This window comes from Notamacropus eugenii, chromosome 4 (genome assembly GCF_028372415.1).
Source record: "Notamacropus eugenii isolate mMacEug1 chromosome 4, mMacEug1.pri_v2, whole genome shotgun sequence".
In the NCBI taxonomy this organism is placed as follows: domain Eukaryota; kingdom Metazoa; phylum Chordata; class Mammalia; order Diprotodontia; family Macropodidae; genus Notamacropus; species Notamacropus eugenii.
Genome location: NC_092875.1, coordinates 78,086,980 through 78,101,191, shown reverse-complemented (window position 1 = coordinate 78,101,191; position 14,212 = coordinate 78,086,980). Strand labels below are relative to the sequence as shown.

Here is a 14,212-nt window from a genome sequence, read left to right as displayed (position 1 = left end):
CAATTATGCTGATAGTTTTCCTAATATTGAACTAACTCTGCATTCCTGGTACAAATCTCACCTAGTTATAGTGGATTATCTTGGTGATAAATTTTTGTAATCTATTTGCTAATATTTTATTTAAATCTTTTCCACAATATTCATTAGGGTAATTGGTCTATAATTTTCTTTCTCTGTTTTGGCTCTTCTTGGTTTAGGCATCAGCACCATATTTGTGTCATTAAAAATAATTTGGTAAGACTCCAATAAAATGTATTTTAAAAATACTAAAGAATAAAAGCATGTGGCATGAAATGGAGATTCAGTTTTATATAGAATCTTATTTTTATATTCTACTGGGTATTTATAAATACCAGCCTTTTTCATATTTAAGTTTAGAATTTTATAATCTTAAATGAAAAAAAAGAGAGTGTGTGCTTCTTCTAGGTAAGTCTGAGTGCTTCTCAAAGCTCTAGTTGCATATTCTGCTTCATGTTTCCTTCCCTGAACACAAATGACCAAACAATGATCCCGAGATGGACATTTCAAACCTTGGCAATCTATATCAGGGGCTTATGATGTCTAGAGTCATTGAAGTCTGGGTGCCCGGCAGCAAGTGATGATTTTTAATCTCCTCAAAGAAACAGGTGACCTCTTGATCAGGAGGACAAACCTAACAAGTCTGCCTTGACTTACCAGAAGATCTGAACCTTGAATGTGCTATTTGGACAGGACAAAATCCTACAATGTTTTAAGCATCAATCTGCAGAGAGCATAGGAATTATGAATGCCTGTTTCATGTTTTAAGTAATAAATATGAGCTCATAAGTCTTTTGTGTGTGTGTGTGTGTGTGTGTGTTTGTGCATGTGTTTTAAAACATTTCTTTTGTAGTGGAGGACATACATTTCTCCTTTACCCTCCTGAATACCTTTCTAGATGGGATATGGTCACTCTCTTTTGGAGAAACCCTAGACGTGAGACAAACCTAACATCTGTTTAAAAGATTTTCCCCAAAGTTCTGTTCTGGGGTTTGTTGTTTTTGTTGTTGATTCTTTGTTTTTGAAGTGGACCAATGACATTATGGGGTGATGTTTTGACCTCTGCATGGACAGGATTTAAGTGAGGCAGAGTTGGGCAAAGTTGTCAGCCTCAATCTCTCTTCCAGAGTCATCAAAGTCCAGTGGCAAGACAAAAGCCAAGATGAGTTGCAATGGTTCAGAATGCAGTGCACGTCCTTGGTGTTTTCAATGTCTGACCAAGCTCTAAACACTCCTTAGCACCTGCATCAGTCACCCTCTTGGCCATTGGAACAAATTGTTCTCATCTACCCATTCTGCTAGGGGAAGTCTTCACATGCTGGGAGTAAACATCCCTGTAACTCACCGACAGGTTTAAGGCCTGTCAGTTATCCTCAACCTGATTTAGCCCATCTGTAGAAATGGTTTTAGGGGGTGTAGCTGCTTCCATGCATGCCACAGATTCTTGGAACCACAGGTGGGAGTTGAAGTGCCAGGTGAACACCAAAGGTAGATATACATCCTTGAAAAGGCTTAGGCAAGCCCTCACACCAGAGGTGCTAATTCTGCCTTAACACCCCAAACACCTGTTTTGGAGTGGCGGTATAATGAATGAACTAGAGACAAATACATAAAAGCGATCCCTGTTTTAGAGGCCTGACTGCCAGAAATTAGTCCTGAATGAGTCCACAGCCAGGAACCATTAGTATCAGGGAAAAGACTGAAATCTTTGGATGATGGCATGTGGTTGAAGGGATTTATTAGATGAAGTGAGGGTGCAAGATGGGAATGGGGTAGGGAATAACCTAAGTCAAAGTATGGGAGGGCTATGGCACAAGTCAGGCCTCTGAGAGTAGTCCAACCCTTTCGTTTTACAAATGAGAAAATAGACCCAGAGAATCTAAATGACTTCCCCAGTGTTACATAGGTAGCAACAACCAGAGTTTGGATTCTAATGCAGGTCTTCTTATTCCAAATAAAGTATTCTTTCCACTGTCTTAGCAAGGAAAAGGCCCAAACCTGGGGTGGAGATCTTTTGCCCCTGAAACATATATTGTATAAATCTCTCCACCTGCTGGGGGTGATATCTGAAGACTGTGGCAGTGTAGGCGTGGAAGAGTCCCATGCCCAATCCCCTATCCTCTAGATTACAGTCTGTGGCTCCCCAGAGTCTGAGGAGAAGCCTAGACTAAAATGCCTCCTAAGCACCCCCACCCCCAAGAAACAACTGAGTCTTGGGCTCTTTAGCTGGGCATTTTATTCGAGGAGTCAATGTTGTATTCTCCTTCCTGGGCTGTTAACTCTGGGGTCTGAGAACAAAATCTGGCCGCTCAGCGTCGCGAAGCCAGTAGCAGGAGTTGGGGGAGGGAGGCCTGATGAGAGGGCACTTCTCATTGATTCCACCCGGGTGCTGAGGGGTTGTCAAGGCTCCCAGCTCTCAACCCTAAATCTCCCTTCCTTCCTCTACCGGCTCCCTGCACCCGGGCAAAGCGCACCCTCTAGGGACCGCTGCCGCTGCCGCTGCCGCTGCCACTGCCGAGTCCCCCAGGCGGGAGGAGCAGCGCGCGTTTGAGCCGGTTGCTCTGGCGCCCTCGAGGTCCGGGCAGTGGCCAGGCTGGGCAGGCGATGCCGAAAGGGATCTCTGGGTCAGGCGGCTGCGGGTCAGAGACGGAGAGCTGAAGGCAGGGACAGGGAGTAGGCGCAGCAACCAGGTAGTCTCCCAGCGCAGAACCACACAGATCTTTGGCGTCCAGGAAGGTCTGCAGGATCAGCCCAGGTTAGAACGGCATCCATAGTGGATGAGAGGGGACTAGCTAGATCCACTTTTAGTGGTAGGAGGGTGAGACTAAGGGGAGAAGAGAGAGCGGCTGAGCAATACCCATTAATGAAGTGGGTTCTGGGACAGCCAGAGAAGCAAAGCCCCTCTCATAGGGTGAATGTCAGATATGGAATGGGGGCAAAAGAGGAGGTGAGGTTCATATTTAATGTCTCTATAAAGGGACCTAGGCCAAAGACAAAGCATGCAAGAAAGGGCCTGGCCAATATCTGGAGGAAGGATAGGTGTGGACATGAGGGAGGGTCTGAGCCAAAACCACGGGAGAGTGTGGAGGGACATGACCTGGCAGCACCTGTAGCCACTTGGGACTGAACTTCTGGTGGGTTCTCACCTGGTCAAAGGTGAGACAGCCGCCCTCACAGATCCCTCCTTCTGATTGGGAGAGCCAGTTTCGACCACAGGTCAGATCATCTTTGCAGGCTGAAAACCTGAGTAGGGAGAGAGAGGACTAGGGAATCATGGTTTCAGAAATGGAAGAGATTTAGGTAGTCTAGTCCCAATCCTTATCTCCACACCCCAGACCAGAGAGGGCCTCATCTGAGCTGTCAAAACTAAACAGCCAAGAGTGGAGCACCAGTGTTCTGACTCCCAACCCTAGACTGTTGTTACCTCCTCTCACCTGGACTATTGAACAGCTAACCTCTCCCCAGCATCCATCTTTCTCTGCCTTTCTGAACCCTGTCCCTTCCTTCTTTTAGTCAAAAATAATCCATAGCTACTAGCTCTAAACTAGACCTTCAGTATCTTCTGCCTTGTGGTCCCACTCATCCAACTTTGCTTCCCACATCCCCCCTAGACCAGTCTCCCCAGGCTACCTACTTCCAGGCAGGTCTCTATACCCCACCACGAAAATGCCCCAATCCTTCCTGCCTCTGAAATTTAATCACCATGGCCCCACATGGAATGACCCACTTGGGTCTGAACTTCCTCCACCCTCTACCCAACCTAGACCAGTAGTATCATCCTGGTCAGGGATGACTAGAAAAGGACTTGAAGATACAGGCTTCAATGCACCTTAATTGAAATGTCTACCTTCCTTATTAACCCTTAGTACTGACTCATTCCTCCACCTCTCCCCATATCAGGTCCCTCCCCTAGAATTGTCCCAGACTGCTAACTGCACTATAGGATCCTTCTCCAATAAGGTAAGTCCTCTGAAGTCCTTACCCATACCCTTGGGCTTATCCCTGTCTTACCACCGATCACAGAAGGCAGCACAGATCGGCAGGGCCTGGATGCTCCCATGCCTCTCCAGATGGGTCCAATTGGCTGCCAATGGTGAGCAGTGAAAGAAATAGGAGAGACTTCGTAGGAAGTATTCACACCTGGAGGAGCCCAAGAGAGATCATAGAATTTGAAGTCTCAGAAAACTGACTCCACAGGGTTCAGTGGATAGAGCACCTGCCCTGGAGTTAGGACCTTAGTTCAAATCTGATCTCTGACATTTACTAGTTGTGGGACCCTGAGCAAGTCACTTAACCACAGTTGCCTCACAGAAAGAAAACTGACTCCACAGACACATGCTGGGCTAGGGGAGCAAGGGGTGTAGGGTGTACAGAGGGGAAAATAAGCAAAGTCCAGACATTTTTTCTAGGTTAGACTTTAAGGGATATGAGGAGTCTTTATGGTTAGGTTCCAGAGTGTCTTCAAATCATGTAAAAAAAAACATGCACATCTTCTAGTGTATTAATTACCAATCTATTGCAGGGTAGTCCAGCACTGGAGGGAATAGAAGGATTGCACTCACCTGGGGCTCAAGCCCCCACAGCGATCCCAAATCAGGCAGATGCCTGCCATTACAGGGGAGTCTGAGGAAGAAAGACAAATGGTAAGTTGCACTGAAGAGGGGCTTGGATCAGGGGGTGGGGGGCATCAGATGGATCTGCCCTTCCCTGAAATTCTTGAACTTGGGATCATGAGAGGGGCTCTGGGTGCAGCTGGGGCCTCCCTGGGTGAGAAACAAGATAGTGGTGACTTGAATCAGCCTTAGGGTAAGATTCCCCCCCCCCTCTCATTCTCTCTCATTTCCTGAGTGAATTCAGGGAGGTGGGAAGTCCAGAAGGAGGGGAAACCATCTGTCTAGCCCAGGAAGACTGGAAATGGGAGGGGTATCACTTACCAGTAGAATGGAGTCCGCACCAACCTGGTGCACCATTGAACTTGGGCTCTTTATTGGCTTGTCCCAAACCCAGGCATTTGGGGCTACCAGCACCACCATCTTTTCCAGCCAGCCCTAAGACCCTTTGGGTTCCCAGCAGACTCATGGACCAGGCTAGGCCTAGGACCCAAGCCACACTGCCTCTCATGTCCACCTGAGGATCAGAAACTAAGCTGAGTCCCTGCATGGAGTCCTCTTTAATAGTACCTTTGGAGGTAACAGGTTCATTATCCTGTCTCATTCCCTTTTGATCACCCCTCTCCACAGAATTGTACTGCCTAGGCAGGGGCAGTGGGGCTACCGGTGAGAGAAAGTCTTGGCTGAGCATACAGCTCATCCTGGCAAAAACTGCCAACTCATTCTTGGGATCCTCGATTTTCAACTCTCAATTCCTCCCACCAGGGACCCTGGGGTATCTCCTCCCAGTCCCATACTACAAGCAGGACCCCAGCTTCCTGACTCCCAGATGCCTCAGCTCTGCACCTTCATCCAGGTGTCTGCTGTGGTCTAAGCACTGGTGACCTTGACAAGGGCCAGAGCCATAGTTACCACAACACCCCCCACCCCCCATCCCTCCCTCATTCTGCTGAGCCAAATCGGCTTAGCTGTGGCTGCTTTCCCTCAGACCTTCGAACAGTCTGGTCCACGTGTGGCCACAAAGACCCCATCTCTGCATATAACTAGTTGCCTGGCTCATTTAGGGCTCAGGTTGCAAAGTCTGGGTGAGAGGACTTCAGGGGAGCCGCACTCCATGGAATCTAACTATTTGCTCCTCCAAAGGAATCCCGGGTCTCCTGAAAGTTTCAGTCCCAAAGAGGGCGTGAAGGAAGGGCAGCAACATGTTTCTTTCTTCCTTCAGCACCTGAGACCCTGGGCTGGTGGGATTTTACCTGGCTCCAACCTCTCCAGGTAGCACTGTCCAAGGTTCGCTGCTCCCCGCTTCTCTTACAGTCGACTTAGTGAGAGCTCCAGGACACGGGAAGGGAGGGAGGAGCTGATCCAGGAGAAGGAGGGACCGGGTGCGATGGGGCGGGGAGGTCAGGGAGAAGAAAGAGGTTAGGGGCGGGGCAGAAGTCGACAAGGGGCCGCTCCCACGGCCCAAGAGGCCAGTTTACAGGGACTGTTAAAAGTGATTTGGAGAAGTGAATCAAATGAACAGTGGCTGGATTTCAAAATGTGTCTGTGTAACTTGGATCTCTCTCTCAATCTCTCTCTATCTCTCTCTCTCTCTCTCTCTCTCTCTGTGTGTGTGTGTGTGTGTGTGTGTGTGTGTAGGGGACAGGATGTGGCCCAGACCTGAGTCTTTGTCATCATTATTGAGGATCGGGGAGGAAAATGGGAAAAGTGTCTCTTAAGTTGCTGTATATGGATGTCAGTGTCTGTAAGAGCTTACCATAGTGTATTGTGTGTGCGTGTGTGGGGTGTAACTGAATGTGTATCTTTGTGTAATAGATATTTGTGACAGTTTCCTATTGTTGTTCTCTGTGTTGGGAGCTACAGGGAGCATCATGGAGGCAGTAGTCTGAGCTTCTGCCTTCAGTTCCATATATTCTCCTGTCTGACTATTCTATTATCCTCAAGTCAGGAAGGTGAGGAAGGAGCTGATGAGGTAGCAGAAGAATAATTAGTTTAAATAGGGTGTCCAAGAGACACCTTCTGCACCCTACATCAGACCAGAGGAAGGATCTAGGTGCCTAGACTGTCTCGGGCTCCGGCAGCAGAACCGCTATTCCACACTAGATTCACACCCGACCTTAGCTGGGAAATCTGATTTACTAGTTCTGGGGAGAATAGAACTTGGCGAGATCAGCACCGCGGAGAGCGACAAGGAGACCTAGAAGAGGGCTGGACGGACAGAAACAAAGTTACTGGGAGAGAGAAATACACAGAGAAACACAGAAGGAAGAGTGAGGCAAAGGCGGAGACAGACACAGCAGGAGAGTCAGGCAGAAGAAAAGATGCAGAGGGAGACATAGAGTGAGATAGTGAGGAACCTACTTGTTGGTACCAAAAGATTTAGAGGAATAGGGAGGGACACTCAGAGAGACAGACAGAAGGACAGAAGAGACCGAGATAGAGGCACTTGCTCCAATCCCTTTCAGACCCCCGCGGTAGCCTCAGAACTGGCCGGTAGGTGGCGTTGGTGTACAAGGTGACCCCAGTATGTGACAGTTCCAGCTTCTAGGGTCAAGAGTGTCACTTCCCCTGGGGACCTGTCCTTGTGTTGGTCGGATGGAAGACCGAATTCTGAGGCCAGTTTAGCTGCTTTCTCAGTCCACTCTGCAAGGGCTCAGAATGTCCAGTCTTCACACTAGTTCATCGTGTTGTCTTGTTGGCTATGGTCCTGAGACTCCATTAGCTGAGAACAAAAAGCTGGGGTCCTAAAAATGGAAGTGGGGTAATTCAATGGGAAAGGGAGAGGGAAGAGGAGAGGGAGGAAGAAGGTGAGGCTGTCCTGTCCACGCCAGGGAAGAATGACTTGGGCCTTGGCTCGCCTTCCCTTAGGAACCAAGGCCTGCCCAAAAGTGGCTGGGCTGTGGAAAGGACTTCCTAAGTATATGGGAAAAGACCTTCTGATATGTGCCAGGAGAAACAACAGGAGTACCACAGGCAAGAGGATGGATAGACTAACTCTTGGGATGCTGTGTGTGTGTGTGCGCGTGTGTTTTGGAGGCTATTTACTCTCCCCTCCATCTCCCCCAGCTGGATCCTAATATGACCTATAAATCCTGTTCTGTGCTGGTCCTGGCCCGGGCTACGCCCAACTCACACTAATCCCTTGGGTGTGGGGTGGGGGTGGGTGTCTCTGTAAGGGAGTCTGTTTTTCAAAGGGAATATTCTTTTGGGGGGGGGGTGATGCCACTGTGAGAGGAGCGAGAGGGTTTCTCCATAGGAGAGGTCTGTGTGAAGACATCTTTAGACCTTTGTAGGGGGGTTTCCTTTTCTGTGGCTAGGGGATCATGTCTTTGTGAGGGGACCGTGTCTGTCTAGGTTGAGGTGTCTCTTGTGGTGGCCGTGGCTGCGGCTACAGCTCCCAGACGCAGTGACTGTTCAGGCCGCCCCTCATGGCTCCGCCCCCGCCCCCCACCTTCTCCTGCCGCCGCGGCTCCTCCCTCCCCCCCCCATTCCCTCCCTCACAGGGGGCCGGAGAGCAGCCGCTCCCTCTCCCGCCGCCGCTGCCGCTGCTACTGCTGCCGCTACCGCCATGGACGATTCCGGCATCATCCGGCGCCGGAGGCTTCAGGTACACTGGCCCAGCATCACCAGAGCACTGGCTCCGCATTCCCCGGCCGCGATCCAATCCCGCATTCCCTGATCTCCAGCCTGGTAGTCCTCTTCATTTCTCCCACATCCTGGCCCCGCATCCACTGCCCCGCATTCCCAAAGCTCCAGTCTAGGCTACTGGTTTCCCAGCCCCGATCCGGGCCCTTGCCAGGGCTAGGTCCGCTGGGGCTGCGGTTCTGTGGATGCGGAGCAAGCTATGGGCTGGTTCGGAGACCAGGGATGAAGAGCTGAGAATGGGACTGGGGTCGACACTATTGAAACAGGGGCACTAGTATAGAGGATGTGGGATTCGGGCTAGGTTTGGGGTAGGGGACAGTGATGGGCTGTGGTTGGGGACCAGGATCCTTCCAGGTTTCTTGGGAAGGTTGTCGGGTCAGGAATACAGGGCAGGATCTGGAGTTGGTTGAGGCTGTCTCCTAGTCGTTAAGCTAATGGCCAAGTCATAATGCAGCCCCCGGCGACCCCGGCAAATAGCTTGGCCACAGCTGCAGATGCACATTCTTCACGTCCCTGGCTCCCTGTTTCTTGCTTCAGCTGTAGCTCGAGCCCCTCCCAGGCTTGGGTCCACCGAGGCTTCATCACAGGGGCTTGGACTGGAGGTTCACATCTGGGGCTGGGGCTGCCGCCAGTTATTAGGGCAATGACCCGCCCAAAACGCCGCCCTGCGTCCTGCCGCGCTAGGAGCCGCGGGGAGGTCCGCGGAGCCGCCTCCGCCCCTCTGTCCAGGGTTCTGCCCTACTCCCAGCCGGGGAAACTGAGGGCCCAGGTAAGGGTGGAACAGAAGGAGGGCCAAGGCCGGGCCTGGGGTCACGCTGGGGTTCTGGATGCTGCAGAGGCACTGGGGCAAGGATAGCGGGTCCCTGGATTCCGAAGGTAACTGGACAGATTCCCGGGGTCTTCCTAGAGCAGGGCCCCAGGACAGTTCCTGGGGGTTCAGAACCAGCTCTCAGACTCGGCTGAGCTAAGTAGGAGGAGAAGAATGGAAAGTTATGGCCCTAGGGAACCCCTCCCCCTTTCTTCCCTGAGGCCCTCGGGGCCACCCTAGCCGCGCCTCTGTCTACACCTCGGTAAACATGTTTGTGCTCGGGTTCGGACTATTCGACCCATTCAAGAGCCGGGTCTGGGGTGCCCGAACTAACCACTAGCTCCCCCTCCCACTCCCCACACCGGGAGCGAACAGGAGCGGTGCAACATCCATCCCCTCTGCTTTCTCCCCGCTCCCCCCCACCCCCAGCCCCGGCCGGGCCAGCTGGCCGGTGGGCGGCAGCGAATTTTAGCTCCTTTCTGTCGCGGGAGTCTCGAGGTCGAGCTGCGCACGCGCGAGGAGGGGCGGGCTGCCCATTAAGAACAGGGAAACTGAGGCCCAGAAAGAAGGAATGGAATAGGCTGGAGTCAGGGAGATAGTAGTGAGCTCAGGTGTCTTTGGCCCCTGGCTACGTAGTTCACTGGTTGGAGTGGGTGAACAAGCATAAACTGTATGATCCTTCCTGACTCAGTTTTCCTTACGGAAGAGTGAGGGTCGCTGGACTTCTAAGATTTAAGGCAGAACGATATTTTTGTATCCCTATTTTGGCATTGCTTCCCACAAATCCGAGAAGGGATGCAAACCACGTGCACCCCTTGTCCCCTCTACACAATCACCTCCTCTCCAGCCCGAGGAAGGGAAATTTAGGTCCACCATTGGGAAGGCATTAGAGTTTGAGGAGCAGGACAGGCTTCTGCGGTTTAGCCTTCATCATCTTAAGTCTCTCGTTTCACTATTTCTCTACTCAGTTGCCTTCTAGCGGAAAGAAGAGATACTAGGTAGGAAAGACTCGGGAATGGGTTAGGTTAGGGAGTGTCAAGATGCGGGAAGTGTGAACTGATCAGATCTGGGGTGAACAGAGAAAGTAGTGAATGTAGCAGGAGAGACTTAGGTCAGACCGAAGTAAGAACTCCCGGTGTTGAAGGAGGCAGGTTCAGGTAAGCAGGGAAACACTGGATGCTAGGCAGTGGGGGAGGGGGGAATTCCTGTCTCTGCCTGGAAAATGGGAAAACTGTATATGACCTCTGAAGGGCTGTAGGGTCAGCTACTGGGGAAGGCAGGATACATATTGAAGTTATGAGAGCGTGGGGGAGAAGGCGAGGAAGAGGAGAAAGAATGCCTCTAGTTCCTGAAAGGGGAGGTGGCTGCGGCAGAGACAGTCGGACTGGAGGGATGTCTAGGCTGGTGTGGACTGACAGACACTCCCCTTACCAGGTTAGAGAGAGGTTCGAGACTCAGCTCTGCTCTGTCCAGGCTGAGGTCAGACGGAGAAGGGGAGGAGTCTGGAGGGGTGTGGTCCCATAGCGCTCTCCCATTGGCTCAGTGCCACGAGGGCTTCCTCTCTTCTGGTCCCGCCCCGAGCCTGAGGTGGGCGGGGGAGGAGGGGAGCCTGCAGAACCAAGCCGAAACAGAGGCTGGAGGCTTGGGCGTGGAATGAACTGAGTTCAGAGCCTTTATGGGGCTGAGCTGACCGAGGACTGGACTCTGACTTGAGACTGGGGGTACTGGATGCTCTCGTGTGTGTGTGTGTGTGTGTGTGTGTGTGTAAGTGTGGTGGGATTATGGGGGACTGAGCATTGTTCGGAAGAATCGTGTTACTGGGAAAAGTCATGAGGAGCCTAAGGGTGTCGGGAACTAGATGCAGTGGAAAGTAAGGGAGTGGAGAAACCAGGCACACTTTCTCTCTGAGCCCCCAAAGTTGCCCCAAAGGATATATTTTCACGCTGAAGAGTTTAGATATGTCAGCTTTCTGAAGAACTTCATCTGCACGGCCAGCTGAGTTCTTCGCTCTGTCTTCAGAAATTCTGATAATACGATTCTTTCCTTCCACTCCGCCCCCCGCCGCACTCCATTCCCTTGCCATCAGCACGGGGGTCTGTCCACACCACGGTCAAAGGGTGTGCCCAGGTGACCCAAGGGTGGCGGCACGGGCCATGAGGTAGCGTCTATTCGAGGCCGAGAATCTGGAGCACCTCTCTGGTCCTCTACAAAGGTGAAACCTGGTCTTCGAACGCGAAGTCGGGTTGTTTTTGAACTAGAGCAATAGCTACCCGATCCTCTGGGGGTGGGGCTGGCAACCAGGCCCCTTGATTCGATCATTGGCCCCTGGAGCTTGGAGATACTCGTGGCGTCAGAAGTAATATCAGTAATACCTCCAAGATTGAAAGCCAGCGGTCGCAGGGCTCCAGAAAGAACCCCTGGACTCAACTCCACCAGCCCTGCCCTCACCAGCCCAGACACTTCACTCCCACGGACCCTGTTCCGTGCCAGAATTTTGCTTAGGCTGTTGCGGACGCCCGGCGGGTCCAGATTAACCTGGCCACCGCTCATTCACTCAGGGCTGATAAAGGCGGCACTAAAACCTGGCCTGGATTTAAGGGTTTCCCAGGCAGAGAGGGTTCATTGAACGCCTGGGGACAGGAAAGGGAAAGGAAGGAGGCTGGCGGGCCGAAGGATCCTCAGTGAACAATTCTTCTCTGACCAGGCCTTTGGGCCCCCACTTCGATTTTGCTTCCCCAGCTTGTGGCAAAGGGTAGGGTCTGGGACAACCTGGGTAGCTCTCTGGATCAGAGCTTGGATCAGAGATGATTCAGGCCCTCAAGCAACCATCACCTAGTGGGAGCAATGGACTTGGAGTCCTGTATTCCTAGCTGTTCAACTACCTATACAACCTGGGCATATATAACTACCTATATGATTCTCTCTGGGCCTCAGTTTACTCACATATAAAATTAGGGGGCTAATTGTATTAATCTGAATTCCCTTTCAACACTGACACATATCCTAGAAACTCTTCCTAATACACCCCAGAAGTTTTTCATATATAAATCTTTTCTCTTTGGCATGGCCCAGAAAAACTGTGGAAGGATGAGACTTCCCTGACCTAGGACTTATTAAGCTGACCCTTAGTCTTCTCTTCATGTACAGAACCCTCTCCTCCTCTCCACATACGCTTTCCCTTAGTCACCCCTCTTATCATTTGCTGTCCTGACAGCAGAAGAGTCCAGTTGGCCCCAGGGCTGACCCTGACAGAGGCCAAGGATGGTTTACTTTCTCTTCTGTAGCCAACAACAGTCAGAAGTGCCAGATTTCAGTTTGTATCCTACTAGGAAGGAAGCTAGGGCAAGTGTGCCCAAAGAAAATTTCAGTGCTCGCAAAGTTTTCCTTTTGAATCATTAAATATATTACATGGGGCAAAGTGTCTTGATTACTTTTATCTTGTTTTAGTTTTCCCCACCTCCCTTTCTTTAAATTCAGGGTTTCCAGGACCCCAGACAATTGGAACAGCAAGCATTCATGGGCTGCCCCAATAGAGGCAGGAATGGTGTAGTATGAAGAAAAAAGGACCAGGAATCAAGTGACTTGGATTCAAGTCTTAGCTTCGATGCCTTCTGGTTGTGTGATGGTGGTCAAGTCACTCCACTTCTGTGTCTCAGTTTCCTCATCTGTAAAATAGGAAAATTGTCTTTGCCCTCCCTAACTCACAGTTGTTGTTGTGAGGAAAGCACTTTGTAAATGTTAAGCTACAGCAGATGGCAAGCATGGCTTAGGGGAGAGTGCTGTATTTGGCCTCAGGGAATAGTTTCAAGCCCTGATTGACACTTTCTAGATTTATGACTTTGCTGTAAGTCACATTTAAATTCCTCATCTTTGAAAACATGAGCTATAATTCCCAGGTCAAAAACCTTAAAGGACCAAACTAGTATGGGAAAGAGGGACCCAGGAACTTTCACCTTTCTTGGACCCAGTCATTTACTTTTCCCTCATCCTGTAACTGGTTAGTTTTTGTTTTGTCTTGTTAGGGGCAAATCTATGGCCCCTCATGGACTTGTGGAATGACTTATTGGTCTTCTTCAGGCAGGGCAAGGTCACTTTGAATTTGGAAAGCATCAGGGACCCCCACCATAGGGTGTGGAATGACTCATTTCCTCTTGTCCCAGACCTGATCCACTGCAAGCTACCCTCTGGTCATCCCTACTTCTAGTTGGGCGGTAGCCCAACTAACCCTATTTGCATTACTTGCCTTCCCAAATGACAGAGGGCAAAGGTTGGTCCTGTTCTGAGGGGGACAGGGAAGGAGGGGACATTTGGGTAGCACTTGGTGGAGACACTGGATCTCTGTTCTTAGAGCCCTGCTAAGGTGGAGAGTGACCACAGTAAGTGTCCCTCACACTTTCAGGACCAAAGCAGGTACAGGAGCCTGGAGAGGGAGGGAAAAGTGGGGGTGGGTATACAAGTGTCCCTGCTGATCTTCCAAGACTCAGTGTCCTCACTTCCCCCATGTTTGCCTTTCAGAAGGACCTGCCTCTGCCCAGAAAGAGTAGCAGGTGAGTGACTGGAGGTTCCTAGGGGTCAGGGTGGGGCTGGGAGGAGATGAAGCTAGGGCCTGGAGTTATCCTTCGGGCACTGGGGTCTGGAGGTACTCTGATCTATGGGGTACCAGGATCTGGGGCTTGGGCGCTCCCTAAAGCTAGAGGTGTTTTCTGAGGGGGTAGGGCCTGGGAGCCTTGGGACTTGGGAATGCCAGGAAGGACTGAGGTCTCTGACCTGGTACTTTGGGAGCTAGGTCTGTGTGTCCTGCGGGTGGAGGCCTAGCCTAAACTCTGCCTCCTGGGGGGTCCTCCCTCTTGGGAAAGGCTGGAGGCGTGTACACAGACAGACACAGACACTCGGGGCCACGTGCCGCCTGTTCAGGCGGGGCCTCCCCCTCCCCCTCCCTCCCTCCCTCCCTCGCTCACTCTGGCCCCCGCCTCCCCCGTGCTCCCTCCCTTCCTCTGTCCCTCGCTGGCTCTTTTGCTCGCTGCTCTCGGCTCTCCCCGGGCTGGGCTGGGCTGGATGCGGCTGCGGCTGCGGCGCTGAGCTCCCCGTCCCTGCCCTGGCCCCGGCCCCGCGCACCTGCCGCCGCCATGTC

General features: G+C 51.6%; 1 protein-coding gene across 2 annotated transcripts; it reads right to left on the bottom strand.

The window, feature by feature from the left end:
* Window positions 1-2,237: 2,237 nt before the first annotated feature.
* On the bottom strand, window positions 2,238-6,003 carry RTBDN (retbindin). Of its 2 annotated transcripts, XM_072599451.1 has the most exons (6): window positions 5,882-6,003; window positions 4,953-5,145; window positions 4,581-4,641; window positions 4,030-4,158; window positions 3,165-3,261; window positions 2,238-2,756 (listed from the first exon to the last, which is right to left on the bottom strand). In XM_072599451.1, exons 2-6 carry the CDS (start codon window positions 5,137-5,139, stop codon window positions 2,496-2,498), a joined length of 735 nt encoding a protein of 244 aa, XP_072455552.1. In that variant the 5' UTR covers window positions 5,140-5,145; window positions 5,882-6,003; the 3' UTR covers window positions 2,238-2,495. The 2 variants fall into 2 exon arrangements, with proteins under 2 accessions (XP_072455552.1, XP_072455551.1); XM_072599450.1 differs by lacking the exon at window positions 5,882-6,003 and having other exon boundaries at window positions 4,953-5,393.
* Window positions 6,004-14,212: the final 8,209 nt, after the last annotated feature.

Bases quoted from the DNA above. Each gene is read 5' to 3' on its own strand.
- RTBDN (XM_072599450.1), bottom strand. From the start codon at position 5,328: ATGAGCTGTATGCTCAGCCAAGACTTTCTCTCACCGGTAGCCCCACTG. The intron at 4,159-4,580 runs GTGAGTGCAATC...GGGCTCCTCCAG, and splicing joins TGTGGGGGCTTGAGCCCCAG to GTGTGAATACTTCCTACGAA. The intron at 2,757-3,164 runs GTGAGAACCCAC...CTGATCCTGCAG, and splicing joins GCTGTCTCACCTTTGACCAG to ACCTTCCTGGACGCCAAAGA.